This window comes from Aythya ferina (assembly GCF_964211825.1).
Source record: "Aythya ferina genome assembly, chromosome: 6".
NCBI lineage: Eukaryota > Metazoa > Chordata > Aves > Anseriformes > Anatidae > Aythya > Aythya ferina.
The window spans coordinates 16,781,762-16,808,954 of NC_140303.1; the positions used below are offsets into that span (position 1 = coordinate 16,781,762).

At 40.9% G+C, this 27,193-nt stretch overlaps 1 protein-coding gene and 1 long non-coding RNA gene across 2 annotated transcripts in view; one reads left to right on the forward strand and one right to left on the reverse strand.

Moving 5' to 3' along the window:
* The window catches only part of PPP1R1C (protein phosphatase 1 regulatory inhibitor subunit 1C), a 47,982-nt gene continuing 20,789 nt past the window's right edge, over window positions 1–27,193 (reverse strand). Inside the window, 3 exon segments of the mRNA XM_084524844.1 lie at window positions 1–456; window positions 20,614–20,674; window positions 22,607–22,644. Of these exon segments, the coding sequence (XP_084380970.1) occupies window positions 368–456; window positions 20,614–20,674; window positions 22,607–22,644 (188 nt within the window). The 3' untranslated portion in view covers window positions 1–367.
* On the forward strand, window positions 5,611–6,409 carry LOC311439307. The gene is made up of 3 exons (XR_014694647.1): window positions 5,611–5,808; window positions 5,959–6,137; window positions 6,228–6,409. It is a non-coding gene; the product is annotated as an uncharacterized lncRNA (long non-coding RNA).

Here is a 27,193-nt window from a genome sequence, read left to right on the forward strand (position 1 = left end):
TCTTGTCTAAATGAATGTATTATTTATTTTGTAGCTTTTAAATGGGTTTTATTTACAACAAGTCTTAGAACAAAGCTCACACGCAGAAGTTAAGCTCTGGCAATACTGCCATCAGATCACTACCACGTTTGCAAATGACATTTCTACGTCATAGAAAATGAAAGAAGAGTGACTTTAAAACAACCGTTTTATCTCCAGGTATAAGGCTCACAAAACGAATTTGCAAGTGGCTGTAAAGCCCAGTCAAGGCGTGCTCCCCAGCGCACCCTGCTCTGCGGGAACACAAGCGGTGGAAAACTGTGGGACGCACACGGGGTGTCGCAGCTCTGTCATCATGGTACCCGGCCCCCAGGCACCCTTGTGCGGGTTAGTGGTCCCATTCCTCTTCTCTTTCACTGATTCCCTCTTCCTCTTCTGGAAATGCTGAATCACTCTGACTCTTCAGATGCTTTATCCCTGAAAATATAAAAGTCGTAGTTAAAAGTTGTGGTAGCTCATGTTGGACATTTGTTTTCCTTAAGGAAGAAACAAAGAAATAAATAAACTAATAGAAATATTTTTAGTGCTTATACTGATCCCCTTTTCCTGCAAACATCAAAATTCAGACAGTACTGTAATGTATTTCCAACAGAAATATTCTCTTCCTTGAATATAAGATCTTTGGAAATTTATCATGCTTTGTTGGAAAGACCACTAACAGACACCTTGTAGAACAGAACAGTATTTGCTTCTTTTTTCTTTTCTTTTCTTTTCTTTTCTTTTCTTTTCTTTTCTTTTCTTTTCTTTTCTTTTCTTTTCTTTTCTTTTCTTTTCTTTTCTTTTCTTTTCTTTTCTTTTCTTTTCTTTTCTTTTCTCTTTTCTCTTCTCTTCTCTGTGATCCTTGAAGAGATTACTATTGCCAATCTCAAGTGACTTTTGAATTTTAAAGGGTCACAGAATAGGTGTGGGAATTATTCTACCAGAATTTCAATCTGAGTTTTTCCCTGAGATTGATCTGCTGAAAGTCCTTGCTCACAGAGAACCAGGGCCTCATGGCCACAGCTTCCTACATGCAGCAGAATTCTCCAAGGTGCTTCCCCACGATCTATAGACAAGAACTGTCCTGATGCAAAGTGAGCACCAAACCTGACAAAGATTCTCTGGAGCTGATGTGGTGACAAACTTGAATCATTTCTCACACCAAGAATGGAGATCAGGACATAAATGAACATTATCCATTGATTCTCACACAGCAGGAGTTTGAAAACTTCCAGAAGTAAAAAAAAAAAATATATATATATATTTTCATAATTCCTATCTCCATTTCATTCTCAGGTAGCTAGAAGCTTAGATGAAATTTTGTGATGTTGAAATGGATGTTCTGAGAGGAGATGTCCTGGCCAGGCACTGCGGCCTGGCCCAGCCTGCTTGCTGCGGCCTGCTTGCTGTGGCCTTCCCATGGCACAGCCCAGCCAGCACACAGCAGGCAGCAGGAACTGTATTTTTTTTTTTTTTAGACTGGATATCAGGAAAAGGTTCTTCACTGAGACAGTGGTGGGGCACTGGCACAGGCTCCCCAAGGAAGTGGTCACAGCACAGAGCCTGATGGAGTTCAAGAAGTGTGTGTAAAACTCTCTCCACTGAAAACTGGCAGTGTTCTTTGCACTGGCTAGCACATGTAGAAAACCTTGTAATGCCGTCATTCACAAGCCACAAAACATTGCAGTGGAGGCTGCCAGAATTAATTGACCCTGAAGTGAAATAAGACAGCTACACAGTGCAGGAAGTTAGCATGAAGTGACACACAGGAAGTGAAACTCCTATGAGTATCATGGGAACATATGCAGTGGGTGGATTCATAAGAACATGTGAACTGAAGAAGATGGTGGCATTTCTGGAAACTTGTACTTCGTGCACAAAGTGCTAGACTTCAGCAGTACCAAAATAGTCAACAGTAATAAAAATATTTAGTTAAGTGGTAGCAATCATACGTTTAGATTAAAAATCACGTGCAGTCATACAACGCTGCAGTGAAGCGCAGTGGCTGCCAAGGCCGGTCAGAAGGCCCTGGCGCTGCCCTCGCCCAGGAGCACACTGCGGCACTCACCCCCACGGCCTGCTCGGTGGACAGATTTCGGGAGGAGAGGCCTTTGCAGGGGCTCTCAGGTGTCACACCAGCAAGGTTATTTAAGCTGTGTGACCTGCTCTTTGCCAACACGGGGAAAATGATAAACAAGTAACAATGTGGTGCTCTATCCACAGATATTCTCTTGACCTCTGAATTCCACACAGGAATGGATGAAAGGGGTATCTCATTATATTTGGAGGTTTGGGTTTGAAAAAATTGTGAAGTCCCTGCTGCTGGTTGTTTTTTTGTTGGCATTCTCAAAAAAATGTAAACAACAAATACACAAAATTACTCTCTGGACTAGTTCCCTAGTTTTTGACTGAAACAGTTGTAGTGGGAACAAAACTTTTAGTCAGAGATTCATGATTTCATCAAAACATACGTCTGATGTTTTCTGGAGCTGTTGCTGTCAAAACACGAAAACAGTTTTTGTTTCACTGCAGATCATTCATAAGTCTGCTCCCCATTTCTGGTTGTCAGAACCAAAAGCTTCCCTTATGCATCAGTTCCTTTGTTGAGAAGTTGCATCCTAGCCACTTTAGTTAGGTGCAGATGGATAATCTAATAACCCCACTGTCCCAGCAATTCTAGAGGCAGATTTAGAAAAAAAAAAAAAAAAAAAAAAAAAGCATTCTTACGGCAGAACCCAGATTACCTCTTAAAAGGTAAGAAAAATTGGTGGTTTATGTCCAAGGGTCATGGCCCCAGCCATGTAATAGGCTGGAGGTTCCTGCACGTCACTACTTACATCTACATCACTCCAAAATATGGGATACTTTTTCACAAATTCATCGCTCTGAAAATTTTCAACTTCAGTTATTCCAGTTTAATCAAGTTACAAGTAGCTGGAAACAGCTACTTATCTTATAGAAGGTCTTATAGAAGGGCAGTGCGGCTTGCTCCATATCCAGCAGGAGCCTGTCTTGCTCCATGCTGGGCCCTGGTTTCTCTGGGTTCCTATTTCTAGATCACACAGACAGCACTTGGTTCCCTGGGAAACAGTTGTTCAGTTGTTGAAATGGATCTTCTGAGAGAAGATGTCCTGGCTGGGCGCTGCAGCCTGGCCCGGCCTGCTTGCTGTAGCCTGCACCCTGTGTCCTCCATGGCCCTTATTCCAGGCAGTGGGTAACCCTGAGCCTGTGGGCAGTCTGCCCACCGAAGCGTTGCCTCCTTGCTCCGTCTGGTGGTCTCTTGCTGCCCTGTCCCCAGCCTGGGTGCTCTGCCCTGCTCTCCCATGGTGTGTGGGGGTGCTTCACAGGGTCTGAGCCATCCTGCTGGCTGGTCCCCGGCCCCGCTCTGGTTGGGGCTCTGCTCTCCACCTGGGAGGTCTGAGAGCAAAACCCTTCCATCACCAAGGCTGCTCACCTCTTGTGGGGCTTTACCTTCTCACTGCACGCTCACCATGACTTTGCACCCACAGGTTGCTCAAAATCACCCTATTCTGCCTTAAGGTGAAGCCTGGCTTTTGATTTTTTTTCCTCTACTCCCTCCACCCCCACTCTTTTATGCTTCTGAAGCCATCAGGACAAGAATTGTTTTTCCTCAAAGGGTTCATATTTCACTGCAGGTAATTTAATCCAATTAATGCTGATGAAGAAACCCTTAATGCCAAGGCATATTCAGCAGATGCACACTAATACACTTTGAACTGGTAATTCTTTTTAGATGAAGTCACTGCCTCAAAGCATATTTGTAGATTGCTTATAAATTATGAGTGCAAATGGTACAACTTCCTGGCATCTTTGCAGTCACATAATAACATCTATGGTGTTTAATCAACAGCTTGATTTTTGCTTCTATCCATCTGACCAAAGCACCAGATTAGAAGGCTAAGCAGTGTCACAAGATATGAAATAACCAAGTGTTTCTGAATTAATATCTAAAAAAAAAAATATTAAGGTAGTTCCCTATCTCAAGTAATTAAGGCAGTTCCCTGTCCTATTTAACACTCCTTCCTTCACCCTGCTTCACTGCCCAAGGAACAGTGTTGACATTTACCAAACTTCAGATTGAAGTCTGCTTGGCAGTTTGAATTCCCTGAAGTTTGAAGGGTTATTTACTTTTATGATTTGGAACTGATCCTCTTCCTATCAAAAATAGATTTCCAGATTTTCAAAAAGCAGTGATAGATGAAGCTGAGCTGCAGACAAAGCAGACATTTTCAGAGTTTCAGAACTTAAATCGCCTTGAAATTATCGAGCAAACAAACATGGCCAAGGAAGATCATAGCCAAGTATAAATGTCTATTTTATGCCAGTCCTAAATGAAATATGTTCTGGTTCCCCCAGAAAGCATAAGAATATCAAAACATAAATCTTGTATCCAAGCCACCAAATTGGAAAAATAAATGTTCTTTTATGTAACATTGTGTTTTGAATTTATCAATAAGTCAAAAATGTTTTTACATCTCTAAAACTCCTTTGTCATCTTTTTTGTTTTCAACTGAAACAGATTTTTGAATTATATATATCATATATATCATATATTATTACTATATATTATTAATATATTAATATATGTTATGTTAATATACTATATATTATAATATTATATATATTATATTATAGATATATACATTGCATATTACATATTATGCATTAGATATTACATAACATACATATATAATATATAATATATTGTATATATTATATATATTTATGTATATAATATATATAATATAATATAATGTAATATATAACATATGTAATATGTTATATATATATAACGTATAATATATAATTTATATATATATATGTAAAAGAATAACAGAAAAGCACGTCTTTGTCTTATTCAGGGAAATTGTAAGCTGGATGCAGTGGGAGGCAGACATGAAGAGCCCAGGAGAGCTAGCTAGTCTTCAAGGGCAGCCCCCTCCAAGCACAGATATGGTCTGTACTGATAAGAAAAACAAGCAGCAGTACCAGAATACCACCTTGGCTAAGCAGGGACCCCAACAGTGAGCTCCAAGGCCAAACAGATGATACATACAGCAGAGTATATTGTAGATGCAAGTGAAGACTAGCTAAAAATGAGGAACATGTGGAACATGGTGAAAAAATGCAGGCCTGTACTACAGGGATGGTGTTAGGAAAGCTAATGGTCAGCTTGAGTTGGAACTAGCAAAGGATATCATGGGCCAAACTCTAAAATACTTCACTATGAAATCACCTTGAAGGACTATGGAAGGTATGTGTACTTGCAGGCTGTGGTTAAGCAAGGTTTCATGGTAATGTAAAAAACAAATCACTTGATCCTTGATAACCAACATGTAAAGGTCTGCCTTTACTCGGTGAGCAGTGAGACAGCCTGAACACAGACAGGTCATCTGGCATTACACAGAGCTTGGTCCCAATGCTCCAGATGTCAATGGGACTTTTCCTTCCTGTTTTCAAAGAAAGAGAAAACAGCTTTTGTGCTTGATCTTCCTCTTTTTTTTTTTTTTTTTTTTTTTTTACTATAACATCGATAACATAAATTTCTTTAAAAAATACTGATAGCTAAATGAAAACAAATGATCTGAAGTATTGGCAAATCTGATAGGTTTATGTAGGTCACACCTGGAGTAGATTAGATCATCAGTGTATCCAGCAGGTCAGCATGGCCTCATAAATATTTGTGAACGACCTTTCTGACACAAAGCAATAAGGATTGCCTAAGTAACTCTTCTCTTAGCTCCAGATATACAAAATGTAGTCCTCATGGTGAGCTTTTTAAAAGACAAAATTGGGGGTTATGCCGCTTTCTTCCTAGTCAAAAGACCCAGTGTTATACTACCACAGTAACAACTGTATGAGAGCAGCAAATTCATGTTGCAAAGATCTGGCTGCTTTCCATTTTATTCTCTCACACAGCACTTTCCAGTTTTCACTCCCAGAAGCTCCTTGAAGCAGCTCTGGCTCCGTAACACCAGCGTGGAGGAGCTGCTTCAGCACAGAAATGCTTTTGTTAATCCTCCGTGGGCTGGCTGGAACATTCACCGGAGACAGAGGTCAGCTTAGCTGTGACCAGGGGACAGCACCTCTCACTTACGGTAGCCAACAGAGTAAACAGAAAGGCTTTCGTTGCTCCAGGCAACTTCTGCTGGTATGCAAACATATCCTTTTGCTGGTTTCCTTTCTAGGCCTTTGTCTGCAGAAGTCAGCCAGTATTAAGGGTCCAAATGAAAAGCAGAAGCCCCTGCCACCAGCTATGTGAATGTTTCGGCTTGTAACAACCTCAGCCCATCCTTAATTTACCATTTGGAAAGCCAGAAAACATTTCTCAGCTGATTCTGTGGAGGATGGCTCTAGGTCAAATACCTCAACGACAGCTTGAGGTGAAAAACGTGGCTAGATGGCTTCCACATGTGTGACGAAGTCCTGCAAGGCTCTTCTGCAGGGCTCTGCTGCTCTGGCCTGGGTGAGCTGCCGGAGCCTGCAGCTGGGAGCGTCACGTTTCTTCAGCTGACATTTTTTCATCCATTTTTTTCATCATTCAGAGAGAAGCTTAGAGCTGCGTGCTTAAATTCAACACCATGGCAGGGACAGACGAGGCAGTATTCCTCTTCTGAAGGGCCTGCAGCCAAGGTGCCTTGTAGGCCTCACAGAGGGCCTGCTGCCTGGCTCCAGGCTTTGAGCAATGAGAACAAAGTGTAGTGCTTTTACCTATGTCCTGCTCACAGCAGCTTGCAGTGGTATAAAGAAAAAGTGGTATGAAGAGGTGGTATAAACTCCATTTAGTAGAGCAGGGAAATGATCTTAAACAGCAAAACAACCTCTCACTGGTGGTGCACTGGTACCACCGTAACATTAAGAACCACCATTTCTTTAGTGGAAACAAATATTTGTCTCAGCTTATGTTGTTTATGGGTCTCTGGAAGCCAAGGATTATTTATTTATTTATTTAATCATAGGGACATTTATAGATGTAAACTTGAACGATGTGAATAAGATTCTCATCCTGATCAGCTCTGTTTGTACCTCCTTGGCAGACCTTGGCACAGTAATGCAGCCCCGGTGTACACCCCATTGGGCAGCTAAAGTTTACACAGAAAATTTATCTGCAAAATTTAACAAACATGTAGGAAGATACTATGTCCTAAATGTGCGTAGAATTCTGTTAACAATAGCAGGGAAACTTCATATGTTGTGTACAAGGAATGAAGGGACATAAGTACATCTGCAATATTAAGTATGACTGCAGGTTAAGGAGACATGAGACCTGAGACCACGTCCAGATTCAGTGCACCAGGTGCTTACCAGCTGTGACTGGCTTCTCATACAAGGACAAGTGGTTAAATTTAGGCCCAGTCACAGGTTAGACACATACAGGATCAGGTTTCTCCAAGAGCTTAATTATAGCCCCTTTTGCTAGAGCATATAATTGGGAATACTCATCCTAAGTTACAGGGGCCAGTGCTATCCTAGTCTCACAAGTTTTGGCCTTGGTACACGGCAAACGTTTTTACTTAATGCAGATTTTTTGGTAACCTTTGGAGTCTTTTGTTTTAAGTGCAAAGACATGTGATGCTCCTCTATAATGATAAACTTTGTAAAAAGTTAACATCGTCAAAAACATCCTTGCATTCTCTCTTCCACTGGCACCACATGGACTGTCCCTGTGGGATGTCCAAGGGCACTCCGGATGTAGAATTGCACGCAGATGCCCACCAACCTTCGGCTACTGCTGGTGAGTCCTTACACCATCAACAGAGAGAAACTCCCCCAGTCTGATTCTCCACATGGCAGCCTGTAACAAGCCCAGGGTAACTACATGCCTTAGTTGAGCAGAATGGATTCAGGCCAAAGCATTTATAAAAATGACAGCAGCAGACTTCAAAGCTGAATGTTTGCACTTGCTTGGAGCTTTACAATTGTTGTTTGCTTGCAATTAGAAAAAAAAAATCTGAAATTTCTAAATTTCCTTTATGAGTAATTTTCTTTATGATATTAGCAGTGCTAAAACATTTAGCTTTGCCTGATTTTTTATTAAAAAATCTAGGCATGCTATAGGAAAATTAATCTTTGATTTGAGATGAAAACACAAGGAAAATTCATTTAAACACTCTGAGATTTGTGCATTCAAAACCTTACTGAAAATGCTTTATGAAGCATTTTGATCTCCACAGCTCCACAAGACATTTCTGAGCAGCTGTATTTCAGTTCTCTTTAGGCATTCTTATCTGACATCAGCGTTAACAGACAGAATTATCCAGCTGCTCTCGTTTTCCTAGACAATTGTACTGTGGTTTTGATTTTTTATATTTGGGCTGACATTGGGGATATTTCTGAGGTCAAGAAACCTAAACAAAAGAGAAAAGAAAAGAAAAGAAAAGAAAAGAAAAGAAAAGAAAAGAAAAGAAAAGAAAAGAAAAGAAAAGAAAAGAAAAGAAAAGAAAAGAAAAGAAAAGAAAAGAAAAGAAAAGAAAAGAAAAGAAAAGAAAAGAAAAGAAAAGAAAAGAAAAAAGAAAGAAGGGAAGGGAAGGGAAGGGAAGGGAAGGGAAGGGAAGGGAAGGGAAGGGAAGGGAAGGGAAGGGAAGGGAAGGGAAGGGAAGGGAAGGGAAGGGAAGGGAAGGGAAGGGAAGGGAAGGGAAGGGAAGGGAAGGGAAGGGAAGGGAAGGGAAGGGAAGGGAAGGGAAGGGAAGGGAAGGGAAGGGAAGGGAAGGGAAGGGAAGGGAAGGGAAGACTGCCACTGTCCCGAGGCAGAGACAGTGAGGCTGCAGTGCTCAGAAATAGGAGACAGAGCCCAAGACAGGATGAATGAAGTTCTGCTTGTAAGGGTTGACCAGCTTCTGCTGCTTCACAGCTTCCTCTATTTCACCCCAAGCACTGGCAGGAGACCCTAGGCATTCTGCTTGGTTTATCTTTGGGATCTGTATTTCCTATTTTTGTCATTATTTTTGTGAACATTATTTCTTTCCATGGTCTGGGTCAGACAGAGCACAAGATTTGTTAGTGGCAGATCTGAATCTTGCTGAATACTTTGTGCAGCCTGAGATTGTTAGAGCACAGATAGAAAGCTTTGCAGTGAGTTGTGCTTTATAAAACAACAACAGGAGCAAAATCTCTGCTGGTCAGCCAGAAATCCATCTCTGTTCTTCGTTGTCATACTTCCATGGGGTGTGTGGCTTTCACTTTTAATTAATCCAGTCTGTTTGGTTTCTGTCAGAAGTCTGTAAGCTTCTCTGTTAATTTGCTGATGAATCCCCCACTGAGTTGTAATTACAGTCTTCATTGTGATCCTTTTTACGATGACAAAGGAGATAGGATTTTGGCATCTGCATAACCTAACATCAGTAATACTGTAAATGCTGGAATGAGCTCCCCCGTTCTTTTAAGTATTTTATAAACACCTTCAACATTACAAAAACATTGTGATGATTAAGCAAGTGATTGATAAGTCAGTGTTTACATTGAATTACCCCCATCACAGTTACTTCATGGGTGGCGTATGAATAGCAGGCAATTACCATTTTACATTACCACTACAGTAGCTGCAGTTCCTACATCCAAACAGGAATCTGCTGGAAAGGATGAACCTGTGCAGTTTTCACCACCTCATTATCTGTGAGCTGCTGCAATCACCTCAAACAGTTGGGATCCATTTTGGAAGACTGAAGCTGAACATGGCTTGAACCCTTCCCCTAGCCTTCTGCAGCAGGCATTTCATACTAACCAAAGCAAAGCCTATGCAGTGAGTTACTAACCAAGTCAGCTTAGCTGCCTAGGCGCACCAGAGCTCTCCCAGAAAATCAGAGCCAATCCCTTTTCTGGTTTTATTAACAACCCTGGTGCTAGAGAGGTGTTTCTCACATTAAGAGATAACTTATTTGGGGCTTGCAGCCTGCACTAATTCTAATTTTTGATTCTGAGACATTTTCCCCTAAGACACAGTACTGACCAAGCAAACTGACCTAGAGAGCACTCTTGCAGGAGTACGGAACATACTGACACACAAAAAGATGTCATCCATCAGAACAAAAGGTGAAATTCTGGTACGTGCAGCTGCAGGATGAAGTTTTTATCATGGTTGTCATTAACATTTTATGAATTACTTATGTTTCAGAAATGGTAAGAAAAACAGCTATTGAGCAGCTGAATAGGTGAGGCTGAAGGGTACCCCCGGTGTTGTCTAATCTAACCAGGGCCAGCTGGAACAGATCGCCCATGACTGTGTCCACTCCTGTTTTGAGTATCTTCAGAGAAAGAGACTGCACAAGCTTTCTAGGCAACCCGTTCCACTGTTTGACCACTCTCACAGTGAAAACAAAATTTTCTTAAGTTGAATTACATGCATTTCAGTTTGTGCCCTTTGACTCTTGTCCTCACATAACATACAAGCTCCTCATTTTCCAGCACAGAAATGTCAACAAGGGAACTGTGCTTACTATACATTACTATTTCATAAGACATAACTGCGCTTAAACATAAAATTACAACTCTAGTCTGGAAAGTAACTGTGTAGAAGTGGGAGGTGGATAGATATCCCTAATTTTCACTACTGTTCCCAGTGTTCAGATAGGTTTTTTTAAAGAATCCATGCTCCTAACTCATAAATAACTGCTGTCCCGTCTTACAGGCTGCAGCTAAAAAACGCGTTGGAGAGTGTTGTTTTCTCTCATAATTTCTACCTACTTAAATTCCTGATCCTCGCTGCTGCAGCCAGCAGGAAGAGGACAAGGAAGGCACCTCTTGGTCCTCAGTGAGGACTGGGCTGCGCTCACTCACTCTTGCTGGTCAGCTGCCAAGCGGGAAGTGGGGCTTTTGCTCTCCAGCATTCAGGAAAATGAAGAGACCCTTTCCCACACAGCATTGAATCTGAAACAGCTGGTGGAAAACGGTTCTCCGAAACAGAGACAGGCAAAACAATCAAGTACCTACAGCTTATGGACAACCAGTGTGCCTTTCTGTTCGGAAATATGCCAAGTCAGCACAACTGAAGTCCTAGCATAGACCACAGTGGGGGGCTGGAAAAATGTCTCTGTACTGACCTTTGGGGAGAGGAGAAAGAAGATGAAACAGTGAAAGTTTTCTTTTGACACCTTTAGTCATATTCTAAATTTGATACTTTTTCACTTTAACTCACTAAGCCTACTGACAACTGAAAGCTTACCAAATTCTTGTAAATTTGTTTTTTTGGATTGCTGGCAAATTCAAAACAAATATTAAGAAATCAGCTATTCAACACGGAATGCTGTCACCGCAAGTGATTTGCATTACCATCGATACAACTGGTCTTACTTTGTAGTTGCCATGGGCAGCAAAACATCAGGGGCAAAATCTTTAGTGGCTCCTTATTGTGCGAGTGACTTGATCTTGTGAGAAACCTACATCTCCTGGTTTGCCTAATGCATCAAAATACCCCAGAGCCAACATCTAATACAACCAGAATGTAATTACATCTTGGAAGCACGCTATCTGGCACTCAAATTAATAGTCAGAGGCTGAAAATGAGTGTTGCTCTCAATTTTTCTTGAAAGTGCAAACAATAATCTAGGTGACAGAATATCAGTTTACTCAGTTTCATTGTGGAAAATACGGACAAAGTACAGAAAAGGTAAGCATATCTCTAAAGGCTTAGACACATTAATTTCCGAGCCATAGATTCTGTAAAAATGACTTTTAACACTCTTCTTGCTTTTGATCTTGCCAAGAGAGAGCTTGAAGCAAAGGTCAAGCTCTGAGCACTCCAGAATTTGGGGAAATTTGGTGACCTGCAGGTGAAATGCAGTAACAAGCTCTCAGATTTTAGTTGAAAAATACATATCACAGACAGATTTTAATATGTCAGCTCATTCTCTTATAACTTTTCTTGCCAATTTCCCCAAAATTTTAACAGGCTTTTTTTTCGAAAACAAAAAGAACAAAACAAAACAAACAACAACAACAACAATAAAAACAAACAACAAAACAAAACCAAACCACAGCAATTCATCAGAACTAGTGATAAGAAAATACACCTTCCTGTCATCAGGGGGAGCTTTAATGCCAAAAATCCCAGTGACTCTTTTTTAGTAATTCAGCTTTCTCGGGAATTTCAAGGCAGCTGAAGAGAACACTGAATTTCCATCCTTTCTTCTCGTTCCCGAGAGAAAAGGATCAGTGTGCTGCCCACCTTTGCCTGCGCAGGGGAAGGGCAGCTTGTAGGCACCGTGTTTTCACTGGCCCTGCTCATCCCCATCCATCTGGTCTCATCCTGCCACTGTGTCCTGTCCCAGGCTGGGCTGGGTAGGGGTGCTTGGCCTCCCTGTGTCCTCTGCTTGCTCTCTCCAGGCACAGCTACAAGCCTGGTGCCTCTTGTGCCGCCTGGAAAGATGCCATCACAGCGAGCAGCCCATGAACCCACACTGTTTGCAGGGTTTGCCAGGCACATGGTCCCCCAGCCTTCTTGCTGTGCGCACAACATATACAAAAGGGGGGCACCCTGGGCTGGGATGATCATGGCAAACATTTTACGTATATATTTTTTGTAGTGGTCATTCAATCCCACAAGTCTTATTAAATGTGTGCTTAAAAGTAATTACTCTGTAGTTTGCTCAGAGCCTGCTGAGTCTCCTCTGGCTATAAAATAACATTGGTTCACGGGTTGAGTGAAAGCTGAAAAACCTGAAAAATCCTGTTTCAGGAAAAATTAGCAGCTAAACCTAATGAGGGCTCTTAAAACAACTTCCTTCTGGCCCAGGCAGCTCACAGGAAAATGAATCCCTTTTCAGATCCATATGCTTGCTGCAGTATTTCCTGTGTTTTTCTGGTCACATTCACACACATAATTCATGTGAGTTTTCAGTCCTAGCTGTGGGCCTAAAAGGATGTGGTTGAAATCTTCAGTCTGCTCATGTTCTTGTCTCCATGCCAAAGCTCTGGTGGAGGGTTTTGGGAACTCTCTGTTCCTGCTAAACTGGGCAATGTCGTATCCCAAGGGGTGAGGAAAGGGAGAAATTATGGAGAGGAGGAGAAGAACCACATGGCCATCTTTAGAAAAAAAATTGATTTTCAATAAATTCAGACTACTAGTCGCTCACTTCAAAAGGAAAAAAAATCAAGTCATAAAACTCAGACAACATCCCCACCATAAGGAACCCCATGCAGGTGGTCTCCAAGAATCAGAAGAAAGTCTGTTTTTGTGGGAGGATTGTGCTGTACAAGCCACCACAGATGTGCTCAGTGTGTGGTGGTGCCACTCACACTACATAAAGTTCACCATGAACCTTGGGCTTGCTTGTAGCTTTGCATGCTGTCTTTTGACAGCTTTGCTTTTTCGGGGTTGAGATGTTTGTAAAGGAAATGTGACTAGGTGAAGAGGAGATATCAACAGACATGGAGGGACTGCAGAGGTGTGCAGTTAGATACATTTTTGTATAAGAGTAAATTAAAGACAAGGTGAGCCCACATACTATGGAGGTTTTTTTTTTTTGCAAAAATCCTCCTTAGGGAGGTACCCGTGCATATACCTGTGCTCCTGTTGACCCACCTCCACCCCCAGCAGGCCCCAGTACAACCTGACCAGCTGCCCCGTGCCCCCCATGCCAGCCCCACTGGCGGTGCCAGAGGAGGGACCTGCTGTCCCCCATGTGGCTGGCTGATGGCACGGAGCTGAGGAGGGACAAGGACTTGACTAACACCCTGGGTACCCTGCCTGCAGCTCCTCTCCGGGAGTCAAGCACTACAGGAGCCCCAGTGGTTCGCTTGGTCAGCTTTCTCGGGATCAAGCTTGGGATTTTCAGTGCAAAGGGGCAGTTATTTATTCCAGCAGGGCTCATTGGAGTCAGAGTCTGCCGTGGGGTTTGGTTGTTAACCTCCACCCCAGAAATACGGCTATAGTCAGGAAATAAAATGTAATGCCCTTCCAGATGACTGGCTTCACAAGAACCTAACATCTCATATAGAAATATTATATTTTCTTCAAAAGCTGTTTCAATTCAGAGCACAGCACTGCCAAAATCTTTGGAATTTCACTATAAATATGTCTTATGATATAAAGTAACCAGAATAACTCATTGCCCTTCCTGAGCTTTCTACTTTACATTTGAAAATAAGTACTAGGCCTCCCACATTCTCCTTCTGTAATATTTTATGTTGTTATTGCTTAAAAGGTTGACTTTTTAATGTCTTCTGTTACTGCTTAGAAGCAATTAATAATACTATGATGTTTACACTGCTCTATATTTGGTATAACAATACTCAGTAATACTACTTTCAAGCCATAAATGCTGTTTCACAAACATTTGTAAGCTAACCCTCCTATCATAAAAGCAAAGTCATTTTTTCTGTCGTAAGAGGGTCTACCCTTAGAAAGAGGCAGGTTTAACATTCACTGTGTGAAGATTATAATGAAGTATCAGATATGAGGACTTCATGCTGAACCGAATTAAGTCAGTGGAAATATTCCCCTAGACTTTGGTCTGGGTTGGATCAGGCCCTTAGACCACACGTGGTGATTTGGGGACTGATATTAGTGCTCAGCACAACCTTTTGTTTTTCACACACCAGGTACTGGTGGCAGATGACAAGTTATAGCACAAATGCCCCCTTTTTGGTGTACAGCAGATGTCAAGCTTAATCTCCACTGAACATCTCAGTCTCTCTAAAGGTAATGTGGTATTTACTGCAGCCAGGGCCAGAGCCATTTTGAAGCAGAAGTCGCCAGCTGTGTGAAATGAAACGTACTCAAAGCTGCCAGCAGTAAGAAATTAAACACAGACTATGGCAGCGTCTGCCAACTTTTAGGGCAGTAGCAGAACAGTGGTAGCCAGTTGAACTTGAGGTGGCAGCAATTTAATGCACCCCATTCACCAGCTTAGAGATTCACTAATTAATTTATCTCTTTTTTTTTTTTTTTTTTTTTTTTTTTTTAACTTACATATACTGTTACCATACTACAAGTCCCAGAAAGGAGAGAGGGGAGTACATAGAATGAGGAAAAGAGATAAAGCACTGGAAGATAGCATCCTGAGAGGGAACAGCACAGAAGCATATCCTGTCTCTTTCTTGCAGCAGTATATGTACGGGAATTTCACAAATACAATCTCTGTAACTAGATCTGATACATCAGATGGAACAGAGCCAGGAAGTTTGTCCAAGGCCATGCTATATTAAGTGGTGTGGCAGTTTCAAGGTATTTTCTGACTAAGATATGGGTAAGAATATATATAAAAGAAAAGAAGAACTACATTTGAAACCAAAGCTGCAGCTTTCTTTTGTGATCTGGTTATGCAAAAGAAAAAAAAAAAAAAAAAGCAATCGTACAAGACTGCAGAATAAATGTTCTTTTCCCAGTGCTTTGGGAAGTCCTGGCAGTTGTGTGCCTTCTACCTGTGAGGCAAAATGCACACAGCAAAGTGCTGTGTCACATCACATTACAACACATTAACAAACAAGAGGTAATAATAAGGTACAGCTTTGACTTGTTTTGTTACCCAAGAAACAACTATTGAGATGAAATAACTATTGAGATGGATCTTCTACCTAAAAAGAAGGAACTGAAGAATGGGTGCCATCAGGCTAAAGAGCAGATACCAATGCAGGACCACTGCAGCTCTGCTAAGGCATCTGAGAAGTACTTAGCTCCATCCCTGGTGATTGCTTCAGGTACTGGACTGTGCCTGCATTGTGGAGCAGTCCCAGATATCTGCCCAGAATTAGTCTCAGTCCCTTAGCCTGCTGGAAAAGCAAAGAGGTCTGGAATATGAGTTCAGGACTGAGGGGATAGTTGAAAACCAGCTCCTTCTTTTGTTCTGACTTCATGGCTCATGTGCAACACAGTCACATTAAAAAAGGGTACGTAATTTCTCATCATTGTAGAGATTGGAAAAATGTAATACCCTGAGCCAAAGTGACTTACCCCCATAAGAAAAGCATATGAACAGCACCAGCTTAGAATGCTGACAAACCTAGCCCAATGTACAGAAAACAGTGCAAGATGTGTATAAGATTGCGGCTAATATAAATTTCATAAAAAATAAATTGAAGACTTTGTGTGAAGCACAAATCACACAAAGACATCGTATTTTTCTTTTTTGTATAGTATGATATTTCTTTGTTTTGCCCTGATGTATTTAGTTAATGGTAGAACCCCTTTGGAGTTTGCCATATAAGAAAGCAGCCCATAAAATCATATAGGTTTCTGTAGTCGCTGCTTAAGACTCACAAACTTCATTCCTCTGCCACCTGAAGTAAATTTAGGCTGAGATTTCTGTTCTGTGATGATTCTCGTGGGCTGTGAACTTGGTGCTTGCCACACTAACAACAATCCTTTATGTCTCCAGACTCTATCCATGTTCCTTGTTAACCTTCAGTCACAAAGTAATGAGATGCATCAGACACTGTGAAGCTGGCCTAAGGGGTTACAAATTTGGATGAGGGCCACATACTGTACTAATTGCTTCTAATAAATTACATATTTCAGGAGGGACATCATGATTTTAATCATTTATTCTGCACGTTGTTTCCTTTGGAGAGAAGAACAAGGCGGCACTAAACAAGCCCAGCATCTAAAATTCATGGCAGAGACTAGAAAGAGCTCATTTAATAACAACCATCATTGTAAATACTAGAATTATGCATGTATCAAATCCCTGGGTCTGAACACTGTGGGAAGAGCCAGTGAGTCCTGGTTGTTTTAATGAGCCAAGCCAAAATTATGTCGTTGGATGTTCCTTAGATTTATAACAACTCAGACTTAACCCCATTTCAAATGCTGTAGTTAGGACCTAGCTGAAGAAAAAGTCTTTGCTTGTCTGCAAAGAAAAACACATTAAGAGGCAAATTTAAAAGATGAATTCTCCCAAGGAGTAGGGGAAAAACAGAATCAAAGGTACCTTTCACCTTGGTGGGGTAGGACCTCAATTATGATCTGATTGTAATTATGAGCTAATTGTAAAAGTGAACACAGAAAGCAGCAAGAGTTTTCTGTAAAGCCCACTGAAATTAGTAGGATCTTGATGATGAGCCCACCAGCCTCCTGCAGGGTGAAGTCAGATGAGGAAAGGTTTCCTATTTCCCTGACCTCTAGCACACCCACACCAGTGGGCTCACTGTTAATAAAATCCTCAAACCACTCGGGAATGAGCACTTCCTTCTCAAGGGAAGACCTTGATGGTATTTAAATAGCTGCTAGTATTAATAGCAAAGGCTGGTAGATAATGTGGAGACTTGTGAGCTCTGGGGAGCAATGCAGGTTTGGGAACAGCTCAGTCTGTCTTGTGTTTGTCTTTGAAAACCTAGTTTCCTGTCACTCCAGTCTGTGTTTCCTTTCAAGTATGAGCTGATATACCAAACAAAATGTGATTATCTAGGCAAAAGGAAAACTGTCTTGGTACAAAGTATGGCTTCGATGGGAAGCTGCAGATGTAGCTCCGAGACTCAAATGTGCTCTTTTAATTTGCAGGTGGTAATAAGATGCCAAGGAAGTACCATTACCAGGGATAAGTGCAGTCTGAGCTGCTCCTCTCTACTTTAGAGGGTTTTTATCCCATTTCAAACTTGTCTGGAGAGTGTCTGTGTGGGTATGGGAGGGGAAATCATGAGAATCCAGCACACCTTCCAAGGGGTCCTCTGGCTCCCCAACCAGAATAATGAAGATATCTTTAAGGATGCCATTCATGGATGAATGGATATTTTTACTAAAACAGCTGGACATCTGCTTTGATACAAAGGAAAAGGCCTAAAGGATTCTTCTTTATTTTGTCATACAGAATGAGAAGCAGATCAGTTAGGAGGAGTAAGAAGCCTTAAGCAATGAGAATTAACTGAAAAATATTGCCCTGTGTAGAACTGGTGACTTCTAATTGAGACACCTTCCCCTGTCTGTTCTTATGGTGTTCTTCATAGGGAAGTACAAGACAACTTCTGCACATGAAGAAGATCTTAAAATGAAAGGAGAAAGTGATGGGGATTCAAGCTTAACACAATGGCACATTGGAAGTTGGGGAAGGAAGAGAGAATCTGAAGTTCGGACCTAAACGCCCAAGAGTAAGGAAAGAAAGGAGGGACACAGACAAAACAGAAGTGATGAACTCAGAGGGCAATAGAAAAATTAACTAGATTCTCTAGCATGAGATAAACGTAACACTGATGTGGAACAGCGTAAGCTTAGTAAAATTGAAAGTTTAGCTTATGACATTACAGCTGACGTGAAATAGAGAAGCAGTTTTAACCTTCCTAATGTTCAGTATTTCATTAGTTATTATTACTATCCTCAGGCAAAAGGTTTTGATATACCTGGAAAATAACATGAGAAGAGGTAAAACATAACATACTGAAAATATTATGAATTCAGTCTTCGGATTCTGGCTTTTGCTAACATTACATACAGTGTAAGAGCACAGAACTAACAAACACTGCTGTAGCAGAGTTAGCAAAAGAAATAATTTTGAAAGCAAAATGAAAATTCTCTTTGCCATCCATTAGGCATAGTAATACAATACTAGCAGGAACCGAGCTGTTATCTGGTTTGCTGTCTGATTTGCTCTCCAGATTACCACCTAAATCAATAGCTCTTACATTGATTTTTCCAGCACGCTGTATTCCAGTAAAAAGAACAATGCTCTGAGATGAGTCAGCTATTTGCTACATCTGCAGGGACTCTGGTGCAATTTTGTTTAGGAAAATAAAAGCAGAAGCCAAAGTACACACACATATATAGTGATAAGAACCTGCCTGTTGCTTGCACCCTAACCTGACACTGTCTATGCAGACACATGGGTTTGCCACAGCTCGCTAGAGAAACTACAGGCCCGCCTCAAGACAGATCAAGCCACGGAATGGGTGGAACCAAAGTGTTTGGGGGCAATGTCAGACAAATAGGAACACGGTCTTTCAGTTTAGGTGACTGCGATGGCAGAACAGGAAAGTATGCCCGGGTTTAACTAAGAAGCCATATACTTACTATCACACATAAATCACCAGCAGTACTGCACTTTCATATATTTATTTCATAGGTTTTCACATATTTGCATATTCCATATAACAAGTACTATAGTCATGGTACAGTACTGAGAGATATTCATTATCCAGAATGTCATTCTTTACTGTATATTGAAGACTACCTTGTGAGTACACTGAGGGAGAAATAGCACACAGGGAAAACGTGCACAAAGCTGAGTGAATAGTGTGAAATCATTTAGCCCACTATTCTGAAAATATTGCTGAATATTGCAAACCACTATAAAACTAGACTTATTTAAATCATTACAGAACTTTTACAAAATTCTGCATTTCATGGTAATGCTTCCACAGCATTGTGTATTTTGGATTGCTATGTTTTTCCTCCTAATCTCTTAGTCTAAACGAAATAACATTCATGTTTTCATAGCAATGAAGAGGAAGGAATAATTAATTTTCTACTCCAAGACTTTTTAAAATAAAAAGGACAGTATTTGTGACAGTTTAGTATGTTTAGTACGTTGGAGCAATTCAAGCGGCTTACAAGTAGGGTTACCAACTTCCAGGTGTCCACCCATGGACACTGTACCGTGCAGTTTAGGGTGTTAATGTGTACAGGAGAGGTGTTTTGCTCTTTGCTTTCTTCTGTGTATGAGATATTTCAGATCAGTTATGAGCTGTCTTTCCTACTAGAAAATCTATTCCCTGTGAATAAGGTTGATGGAGGAGCAAAGTATGCCAGGAAATTCCCCAAACCTCAACAGTGGTAAAACTGAGGAGGCTGCAGTCCTTGAGAGGAGCTATGAGGACCTATATTACAGAGCACTTCATTTACACATGATTTAGTTTAGGCTCACGGAGCAAAATAATACAGCAGTGAGATCAATAGGTGTTATTGCTACTCATGCAAAGATTCTTCCTTCCATAAATTATTACAATTGACTATAATAGTTATTTCTAATAACCAATAAAAAAACTTCAGCCCATATTGACAAACAGATAGCAAGTCTTGTGCAGCACCTGGGTGATGTTTTCATAGCCGCTAAGTGCTGGAGAACTGAAGCTACAGAATGACAGCCATAGAACTGGCTGTTACAGTAAATTACCTAATGACAGGGTTCACTCTACAGATCAGATATTCTATTGTGCTGAGCCGAAGGAATGGAAATAGATGATATTCAAAATATATCCAGAGACATCTGTCAGGACTGGCTTTGGTCTGCAGTCTGGAAATGGTCCTATACTGAAACGTGCTGGTCTGAAGAGCTGATGAATTGCCACAGATCTCACCTACCTGCAAGCATTTGCAGGTCCAACTCTGTTCAGTCATTGGAGAAAAAAGACCTAGATAGAGCTGCCTGATTGCAGCTAATACTCTGCTGCTTTTATGTTCATTCCTGAAAAGCTCATAAGCCCTCTAAACATTTACTGAGATTTCTCATGACAAGTAAGGCTTCATGCTCCCTGTGTTGATTCTGTGTTCAAGGGAGATAAGTTTGAACTTCTCAGTGCGTGCGCTGTGCTACTCATGGGCACACGGGGCCACGGCTCATCCCCGGGTGTCCTCTGCACGCAGGAGAGGACAAAGCTGCCACGTGTAATGGGGGGAGTGTGCTGCTGGGTGCAGGGACAGTACCTGGACAGTACCTTTGAGGGCAGGCGGGGTGTACACGCTCTGCTTCCTTTGCTTTGGCGAGGCGCTCTGGGACTGGCGATTCAAAAGAGAGAGAGAGACGGTGAGAGACCGAGGTGGAGAGAGCCTTCCATGCGTGGCAACTCAGTCTTGCCACGCAACTTTTCCCTCTTGTTATGTGAAAAATGTAGCAACAAATGCAAATTCTTGTTTCATATTTGAAATCACTCTGGGTGCTTGCCAGTGTAAGTGGTACACCCTTACGGCCACAGTAGGGTGGGACTGAAACAACTCCTGAGTACATGCAAGCAGTGATGGGCAATTTGTAATATCCTGCAATGCTCTGCATTGCTTCAAGTTTATAGGGTGCATATATCACTCTGAGAAGTTTCTATGAAAATGATACTCTATAAACCTGATGCCAGTTCCTGGCAACTTTTATAATTCCCAGGCAAAACAGACCCAATATTACTGAAAATTCATTGTAAAAAAATATTGTTAAGCATAAAATTAAGGTAGCCTGTGCTTTTAACAGTCTATGTAGCTGACTCTCATAAGGTAAATAAATAATATATATATTAAAATAATGCAAGATTTACTTTAATTAATATGCCAACTAAACACACTATAAAGAATGATTCTGTGAATAAGTAAAGTAATACTGAAATTCTTAATACATACATTTTTACATAAGTAAATGGAAGATGCTTCTCTCTGCACTTTTACAGTATATTACTCCCTAAATAATTGCATTAACCACTCTGCCTTTTGCTAGGCCTGTTTTAAGTGGTATCTTTAGTCACAGTTAAACTTTTTTGACCCCAAAATCACACCCATGTATGAAAGATGAATTATTCTAAACTAACAGGAAAATTACATGCAATATATATAATTTTAAAAAATTAAATACAGAGTGTAATTTTTAAAAATTATATATGGAGTAACAGAAGTGTAATTAGACCAATGTACAGTTAACAAAAACTGACTGAAATATATTCCAGTGCTAAGGCAGTGCAACTTCTGCAGAATTAAGGCAGTTAAATTGGTGTTTATGTAATATGGAATATCTCTATAAACAAATGACAATAAAACAAAATAATATTTCACACATGGCTAATTTTTGAAGACATAAGCACCACATTACATTCCCAAGAAAAATATAAAAAAAGCTGTGCCTAAGCAAGCTTTATTTTCTCTCATCAATTTCTCATAGTGTTTTTGCTCGTAATGATGCTGTCTTTTCCCAAATATTTGATCAAAATGCCTCCTACTTTTCCCCTGAGTACTTCGTTATATCGTCAGGTAGTTTTAATCAGATCTCTCTCTTCAAGGAACATCTGAGACAGCTCTTAAGAAAAACACTTCCACACGAATACAGCCAATCATATTACCTTATCACAATGGATGGAGTGATAACATTTATAAATAAAAGATTGTCTTCTTTTGAAAAAGCAAGCTATTTATAAACACTGTGGGGTAGGTTGTTGATCCTCACCCCAGTTAATCACTGTAAGTCTGTGTTTGAGTCCAAATCTAAAACAATCAATACCTCCTGCTGCTATTTAGAGCTTTGCCAGCTTCTCTGGGCAATCAGGGGAGGAGAAAGTGGTCAAGGAGCTGCAGGAACTATGCAAGGGGAGATCAGAAAATGAGACTGGAGGAGATGGCTTTCCTGCAGACAACACCGATCCTGTGCCTGCCATGGGCTTGGCAAGCTACAGCAAGGGGGGAGTTTGCAGTGGTTTTGCAACCCTACTGCCAATGCTGGCTGGGATGAGTTGGCAGGGCCACCTTGGACCAGGTCGGCTTTGTTTTGAGTGAACAGGGGCAGAGAGGAAATGTGCCTTGGCAGTTCCCTGCTCTAGGGGACTGGCTGTGCTGCTGGAGGTGGGGTGACAGCACAAAGAAAGACATCAGCTGGGACAGACCAGTAGGCCACAATGGGATTTTTACAGGAGATCTATTTTAACAGTAAATACATTGTAAGAAAAAAAATATTTCACTTACTTCTGCCTGTGAGATGTTTGTTCTCTTCTCATCTTTTTCTAGAGGAGGAAAAGATAGAAAAAGAGAAAAGTTAGTACAAAAGACTTTCTTTGTGCAAAGTATTGCAGCTCTGCCCTGCACCCTGCAGCACCACTGTAAATAAGAAATTTCCTTTTTGATTTACAGCTTGTTTGTGTACCTCAGAAATCCAGATGCCCTGATTACTGTTTAGACATGAGCACTGTGTCTAAAGCCTTTCACTCACATGTTTTGACTGTGAACTGACAAGTAGTGGTGTGTGGTCAGCACCCAGCCCTTTGGCTGGGCTGGCAGCAGGGCTCCATGCTTGAGTGGCCGTGAGGACCCAGGGCTGCTCTGCCCAGGCCCTGCACTCTCCCATTTCTCCAGAAAAGCAGGCTTACCAAGGCCTGGTAGGTTGCAGTAAGCCTCAACAAGAACTCCAACTCCATTCAGCTGTTAATACACTAGCAATGACACTCAAGAGCACTTAACAGTAAGATGCAAAACCAGCAAACCAAAGCATAACTAAGTCTAATGTTTCATCTTAAAAAACCACTGGTGTAGTGTTGGAAATGGCTGTGAAATATTTCCTGGTACTGCTTGCTTTTGTTGCTTTAGTTTGCTCTTGAGCATAGGCATGGAAGAAACAGTGAATGCTAGAGATTTCTAATGAAAAAAGCACCTCTGAAAACCTAGCTGAAAAACTAAATGAAATTGCATGAAGCAGAGGAGCCAAGGATCTTCCTAACCATAACACTAAATCAGTTTGTGCATCAAATTAAATTATTTTTCCAGTGTTATCTTGATATGGTTAATGGTCAAAAAATGTGTCTTCTGAGGATGATTTCCCAAATATTTGACAAAGATCATATGGGATCTTTGATGCACAATAATTTGGAGCTCTAAAATTTAAGTGTCTCTTAAAGACAGACATCACTGTCTAATTGTGCCACCACGCCTTACAAATTTTTCCACGTACAGATACCACTGTGCAATTCCTACTGAGGTGTAGCAGATCTGAAGGAAGAACTAGGTCTGTGTAACATCACTTCATCCAGCTTAGTCTCTATGTATTGGCTGCCAGTGGTGTGCTGTGTGTGAAGAGGAGAGCCAGTCCAGGCAGACTGTCTGCATTTCCTGTTGTGCTCTTTACCCTTATGTCCAGGCATCTTGCAAATATTAATTGACTTAGTGGGTTTACTCAAAGTATGGATTCGCCATTATATTAGAGACATCCAAATGACTTACACTCCAGGTTAAAATATGTGGTTCAAAACAGAGCTGATTACTCCAGTGTGGTCCCAAAGATACGGAATTAGACAAGACAATCAGGAGGCCAGTTCCTGCCATTGACATTTGCATGACCTTGGGTAGATGACTAATCTCTTCCTTGACTTCCCTACCTGTAAATAACGATTGCAGTACCTAGTATCCTTTTAAAGCACTTTGGAGCATGAAGATAGGCTGGCTAAATGGGTGATTATTTAAGTGTTTGTAATCCTTCATATTGATAGCATAACAGAGACACAGACTGCAATGACTCAACATTTGATTTTTTTTTTAGCTGAGAATCCTGGATTTAGTTCAGAGGTGGAAAATTGAATAAATCAGTAACTAAGGGCAAGGAACAATGAAAAGTAAGTCATGTCCCATTACTTCTTGAAACTCTAAGCTTGTCCAAATTCAAAGTATTTTTGGTAAACTCAGGCTGAGACTTGCACAAGGAAAGAAAGCTGCAGTCAGCAGCTTTGTCAGGTTTCAGGTCTTGTTTCTAAGGATTTGCGTTTCTCTAATCCTTTGCACTTGCACTTTTAGTGTTCCTCTTAGTGGGGTGACATTAAACCTACCAGAACTGGAAAGTTTCCAGCCTTTCTTTTCATCCAGCAGCCTTTATATGAGGGTAATTTTGTGAACAAGAACTGGTCCTGTATGGAGCTACAAATCATTTATATCCACAGGGCAAGGAATGACAACAAACAGCATTAAACTGTGGAAATTCAAGAATGACTTACAAAAACACAAAAACAGTCTTTCAAATCCAATAAAGAGATATCAGAAATGAACCTGAAGGACCAAATGAAACAAACTTGAAGCAGCAGGTGTGAAGTGTTTTACATGAGTTGAGAGATAAAAGGAAAGACAGAGATGCTTGGAGGTATGTTTTGGTCAATGGTACATTTTGGTAAACATTCATTTTAAAGACAGAAAGGGTACTCTGCATGCTTATTTTGATTAAAAAAAAAAAAAAAAAGTCAATGGAGAATACAGATCTTTAAGGAGAGGCAATGAAGAATAGGAACAAGAGAAGCTGAGATCACTGTATGTCATAGACCAAGGCAGGGAATAGAAAATAAACAAAAATTTTCAACAAAAAAACTCTGCACATAGAGGAGAGGGAAAAGACATAAAGCAAGGAAGATAGAGCAAGAAGAGAGCAGCACTTCTTCTATGCGTGCAGCTAAGGTAGTGATGGGAGACATGGGCAGTGGGGTTGTAGCAGAAGCCAGGGGAGAAATTTAGAGATGACAGAGAGCAGAGCAGGAGGGCAGTGTGCGCTGGAGCTCGACCAAGAGCACCCTGTCCAGGGCAATAGTTTGAGCTATACTGGTGTAACTGAAGGGTTGCAATTATATTTGTATGAACACTCTTCCTTGGATAGAAATAGTATTTTCCCAGTGTAAATTACATTGCTTTGAAAGCAGTTTAAGTAATGTTTAATGTAGCAGTTTAAATAATGTCGTGAAAGCATATTCTTAATAAGAGAGCGTCCACCAGAGACACACGGGTGCACACAGATGCTCTCACTACATCAGGTTAGTTCTGGCATGAGAAGAAATCTCAGAAACGACAACATTTGTGGTGGGAATGGATGGTACAAGGTAAGAAAGAACATGATTAGTCAGCTGCTGTGACTGAGACGTACCCACATAACAGAAATTAAATGATATTTCCCACCCTTACATCCCTGTCAAATCCATTGACAATTAGAAACTGAATTTTACTAAATTCTTTGAACGTAAATTCCTCTTGAGAGGGGTGAGGAAATGATCTGAAACTAAACAGACTTGATTCACAAGGGAGAATGAAATCCCTTGTTTCTCAGCATCCTTCAGTTCCCATTGACTATTGTGCACACTTCTACTCACAAAAAAAACACCATATATTTATACAGAACAAGTAATTTCCTTTTCTTGTTTATAACTAGGCAATTACACATGGAAAATTCAATTGATCAGGTGTACTTGTGTCTTATATGAAATTAAGCTCTTGGTTAGATAACTTCTCCCTACAGGTTCTCTTTCTGGGGCCAGGGAGACTGTTTAATGATGCTCCATTTTCTTCTCACAAACCATAACATTGCTCACAGAACACAATACTGCTCTGTTGTACTCCAGATCTGAATATATGGCATTTTTCCAGTTTGACTTATTCTCAGCTGCCCTAATTAGCTAACTACAATCTAATACTCAAGTCATTTCTTGACAGCTTTTACGTTTTTGTTTTCAAGTGGTATGTTAGAAATCATATAAGAACTGAGAACAGATTTGTATTTACCCAAGTTACTGGAAAGTGGGGATTTGTCTCCCACATGCTCATGTTAGCTTAGCTTTTTTGAACATTTATTAGCACAGCCACCCAACCAAGCTGGCAGAATAATCTGAGCTACTCCAAGGGTGTCCTTACATGAAGTCAGAAGTAAGGTGGTGTTATCCGAGGTCAGACAGGATCATAGCATACAGAAGCTGGCTATGGGCAGAATGACAACTGCCTAATGCAGCTCATAACTCTTCTCATGAATCTCCATTGCTGTGGAAACAGCAAGGACATGCCGAGGGAAACCTGATGGTCGCTTTCAAGATCAAAATTCATCTGCCCCTCTTCTCCCACTGGGTAATGTTAATGCACTTGCAGCAGTCATGCAGGGCAAGAGGTGATGTGTTTTAAAATATGTGGCCTCTGATATCACTCATGGACTCTGAAGTGGAGTCATCCAGCAACAGCTCATCTCATCCAGTTAAGTACCCTTCTTTCTTTCCTCTTGGCAAGAATAAATAAAAGCCTTTTCTGCAGGGTTTCAGTCAGGAACTGGAGGAACAGACCAGGTCAGAGAGGCTGGCTTTTACACAAGAGAAACTCAATAAAAGGCTGGTTGTTGGAGGAAGCGTTGTGTAGAGAGTTTGGAATTTTCCTTGGGAAAACAAAGATATGGAGTTTCAGATAAAATCGTAGGTGGTTGGTAGGGTTTTGGAATTATTATTATTATTTTTTTGTGTGTGTGTGTCAGAGTATCTAAATTTCCCCTTAAAATAATAACTACAATAATTCTTTAATTGCTCAGATAGTGGAAATAATGCATGAGTCACATGCCTATAATAGATGTAAGTAAAAGAAAGAGTTAAAAAAGAATGGTCTCAATCTCAGTGAAAGAAAGGGACAAGAAAGAGTTTAAGGACATGATGACATCAGTCTGGAGCCTGCTTACAGTCCTGCCCCTGCACTGTGTCAATGGTACCACTGGAAAGAGCAAAGTAAATGAGCAGAGCTATGGACACAGCCTTTTGCATGCAGACTTCAGTGCAGGACACA